This window comes from Olea europaea, chromosome 16 (assembly GCF_002742605.1).
Source record: "Olea europaea var. sylvestris chromosome 16, O_europaea_v1, whole genome shotgun sequence".
Taxonomy (NCBI): domain Eukaryota; kingdom Viridiplantae; phylum Streptophyta; class Magnoliopsida; order Lamiales; family Oleaceae; genus Olea; species Olea europaea.
This window is the reverse complement of record NC_036252.1, coordinates 6927743-6931479: the sequence shown is the minus strand read 5'-3', so window position 1 is coordinate 6931479 and position 3737 is coordinate 6927743. Positions and strand designations below refer to the sequence as shown.

General features: G+C 35.3%; 1 protein-coding gene across 1 annotated transcript in view; it reads left to right on the top strand.

Moving 5' to 3' along the window:
* LOC111412568 overlaps positions 1–3642 on the top strand; it is an 8965-nt gene extending 5323 nt beyond the window's left edge. The window contains exons 5-9 of the mRNA XM_023043503.1: positions 145–310; positions 560–885; positions 2060–2149; positions 2942–3046; positions 3146–3642. Coding sequence (XP_022899271.1) covers positions 145–310; positions 560–885; positions 2060–2149; positions 2942–3006 — 647 coding nt within the window. The 3' untranslated portion in view covers positions 3007–3046; positions 3146–3642. The remainder of the gene's footprint in view (positions 1–144; positions 311–559; positions 886–2059; positions 2150–2941; positions 3047–3145) is intronic.
* The last annotated feature ends 95 nt before the right edge of the window (positions 3643–3737 follow it).

The window sequence follows — 3737 nt, the reverse complement described above, 5'->3', positions numbered from 1 at the left end:
TCTTCAAATCCATTCTCTCCCTCTGCTAATTGAATAAAAAAATAGAGGAATGAGGTCAAACATTTATCTAACTATTATGCATATTGAACTCAATGATTTATATCATATATCATCATTATTCAATGCCACCTGTTTTTAGTGCAGTTAATAACTTACCCATGGGATACCCAGTCATACAACAGCCTCCAGTTCCTGCTACAGGACAAGTTCACATTGATTCTATGGGATATTCGACATCTGGTTTTCATGTTGTTAATGGAGTTCCTGCTCCAGGCAATTTCCATCCGATGCAGATGAATTCTGGAAATGAGTGAGAATTGTTTTCATTTTGGCATGGTTTACCTTTGTTTTTCCACTTGATATCTGAAAATTGATAGCAATACCTGTTTCTTTTTCCATCTAATTCTCTAAACCTCTTCTATTATTATTCCCATCACATCATGATTGTCTATAGAAAGAAGTAATTCTGACTCTTATGTTTTTAGCATTACTTGACGGATACTAATCATTTGCCCACTATCTCTTCTTCTAACTGTCATTATTTTTCTGCTCTCTGCAGTATGGCAATCGACACCAATGCAGCTGATCTGTCTCCCGCTATGCCTCCTAACAATGCCATGTCCTCCATGTCAGATATGCTTGTGAGCCCCACATCAGCAGCGTCCAGTGGTCATTTCCCCTTCAGTGCATCAGAGGTATCAGGCTTGGGAGTCGACACATTAGGCCTCGACACAGCATTTACATCTGATATGGCAACTTCAGTAGGACTGCAGCTACCACCAGAAAATGATGATGGGAATTCTAGAGACTCCCTTGGATCCTATGCTCAGATTCCTTGGAATTTCAGTTTTTCGGACCTAACAGCAGATTTATCGAACATAGGAGGTATCTTTTAAAACAAAATCTGATTTAGGTCATGTGCCATTTTTATCCACGTTGCTGTGTAGTATTTGAGCATGACTTGGTTCCACTTTGTCGCACGTGTAAAAAATACTAGGCATTGTAGAAGTTGGTAGCAAACTGCATATTTTTTCTTGAAGAACTGTTGGGAAATACTTAGTGAGTTCTGCATTACAAATGGTATTATGAAAGCTCCAAAAGTAAATTTTAGATGAATTAATCTACTTGTACAAAGTTTGTTTATAAAAGTTAGTTTACAAACTAAGTGTTGACAAAATTTTGGTCATTGATTTCCATTGATTCCAAAAATTGTTTTTGAAATGATTGGCCTAGATGTTGTCAACACATAATTTGTAAACCAAATTTGTCAACTTAGTTTGTACAAATAGCACGATTCATTTTAGATAAGCATTGCCAGAAGAAAGTTGGTTTTTGGGAGAATTGCTAATGGTAAAGAAACTTAAATCGGCTACAGGATTGACACTGTTTTGCTTTCGTTTTAGTTGAACAATAGGCCATGCAATAATTATTTGATGAACTCCTAATTTTATTGCAAACAGAGAAACATAGAATAATAAAGGAAGAAAAATCATTCTGAAATCCTGAAATATGGTGTAGTCATAGCATTGTACCACATTGCAAGTCCAATGACAAACATTTATCTTCTATTTATTGTCACATATCACAGATCTCAACCCTTGAAAGGGTAGTCTCGGTTGAATCCTTGTAAATGGCATTTTCCTTAGAAATAGTAATCCTAGATGCAGAAGAAAGAGTACGGTATAACTAAATATGGGACTATAGAAATGCATTTAATCATCTTTCACTTTATATGCGCATGGATTCTGGAAAATATAAGTGCAGAGTGGAAAATAAAGATCCACGAAAATGAACCTAATATAGTAAGGCTAATTTTTGTTGAACAAATATATAGCTGTTTTTATGGTGAGAAGATTTGTGGTTGATCACTTCTGACTATACCCTATAATAATGTTCTGTAGCTGCTTTCATACAAATATTAATGCGTGTAAACTGTTGCCCTTGTTCTTGATTTCCATCCCTTCCCCTTTTAGATGCCGATGCCAAGTTTGTTGAGATTAAGACTACACTCTCCTTTAGATGTGATTGATGATTTCTGTTGCTTCAAAAATGCTTTCAGATCTAGGAGCTCTTGGAAACTATGATGGTTCACCCTTTTTGCCTTCCGATTCAGATATTTTACTTGATTCTCCAGAGCCAGAAGATATAGGTAAGATGTAAACAACTCTTTTGCCGTGCATTTTTATTGAAATCGATGAAGTTTGAGAACAGAAAAACTGTTGACATTTGAATGAATTCCTTGACATGCTGTGTATTTAACTGAAATTCGTATGTGAAGCACTTTTTGCATAATAAAATGCTACTTCTGTTATTTTGGGATCTTAAGAAGCTAATTTTTGCTTTAAAATAATTCTCGCTTCAATTAATAACTTTTCACTCGTGAGAGGAGGCTTGATGCCAGAAACAAACCATAGGGACCTTTAAGCTCTAACTTCTATAATTATGTTTTTGAAATACTTAAATTGTAGCCAAGATCATTTAGCTCCTAGGCTCATTCTTCGAGTTTTTTGCAGTAAAATCAGATTGATGCAACAGAAATTTGGTTAAATTTTATTTTCCTTTTTCCCAATGCCCAGTTGCCCACTGAAAACTGGAATTCATTGGAAACCAGCTAAGCATTAATACTTAGATTTTTGAAGAACTTAATGATGACATAATCAATATGTGAAGATGGACAGACTATAAAAGTTTAAGGGCAGTCTTAAAGTTAATAAAATGGCTTAAATTTTGATGAAACCTTGGACACGTGCCACAGATAAATATGCGGAAAACCAATTTCTAGGAACATGTGACGTCGCCGATCAGAACACCACTCACTTCAACAAGAACCTTGTCTACTGTTGTAATAATACTTGTGCAATGTACTTAACATGATAACTTCTTGATGCTTGCCTGAGAATGTTGTTTTTGTTGCTCAACCTGTGGCTTGACTTTGTTTCAGTTGAGGACTTCTTTGTTGATTCTGTTCCTGGCCCACCAAGCCTACCGTCTGATGAGAAGTCCTAGCATAACAACAAAAACTCAGCCTCATTCTCAATAAATTTGGGTCAGCTACATGAATCTTTTTCTGCCATACCTTTTTGTTTAGAACAACTTATTTCTGAGGACAAATCCTTGTACGCCAATCTATTTTGTTCGTTGCTAGATCGACAGGGAGATTTAAGGAAACTAAATTCTTAGCAACTACTACATACCAAGTTAAGAGACGTCCAAGCATGAACTGAAATACTCTTTTGAACTTGGGAGTTTAGACTAGGATATGAGGTTCTATTGAAGACGAAGCATTAATTGTCCAAAGCTTTGACAAATTTAGGCGTCACAGCTTTCAGGTTAGTAGCTGGCTCTTTTCTGTGGAAGCACTTGTGTTATGATAGTTCCGTTTTTGTATTCCATTTAGACGGTGGAAATTGAACATGATAATCTTCTAGAGCGAGATTTTTTCGTGTTATGTTCTGTTTTATGGACATAATAATATTTTATATTTCGGACGTTTTGCTTTGCAGTTTAATATGCATATGTACATAAATTATGTAGATTGAATTTGTAATAGCTAATAGTAGTTGACAAAGGTTTTATGCCTTGACAAATGTGCTTTGAGTTCTACCATGATCAAATTCATGAATTTCATTATCTTTTAAATTATTGCGAAGTTTTTTTTTTTTTTTTGGTCACAAATCGATAAACTTCTGGCTTCATACTTTGAACTTAACCCAGGAACACTGGAACAGAAGGCTGTC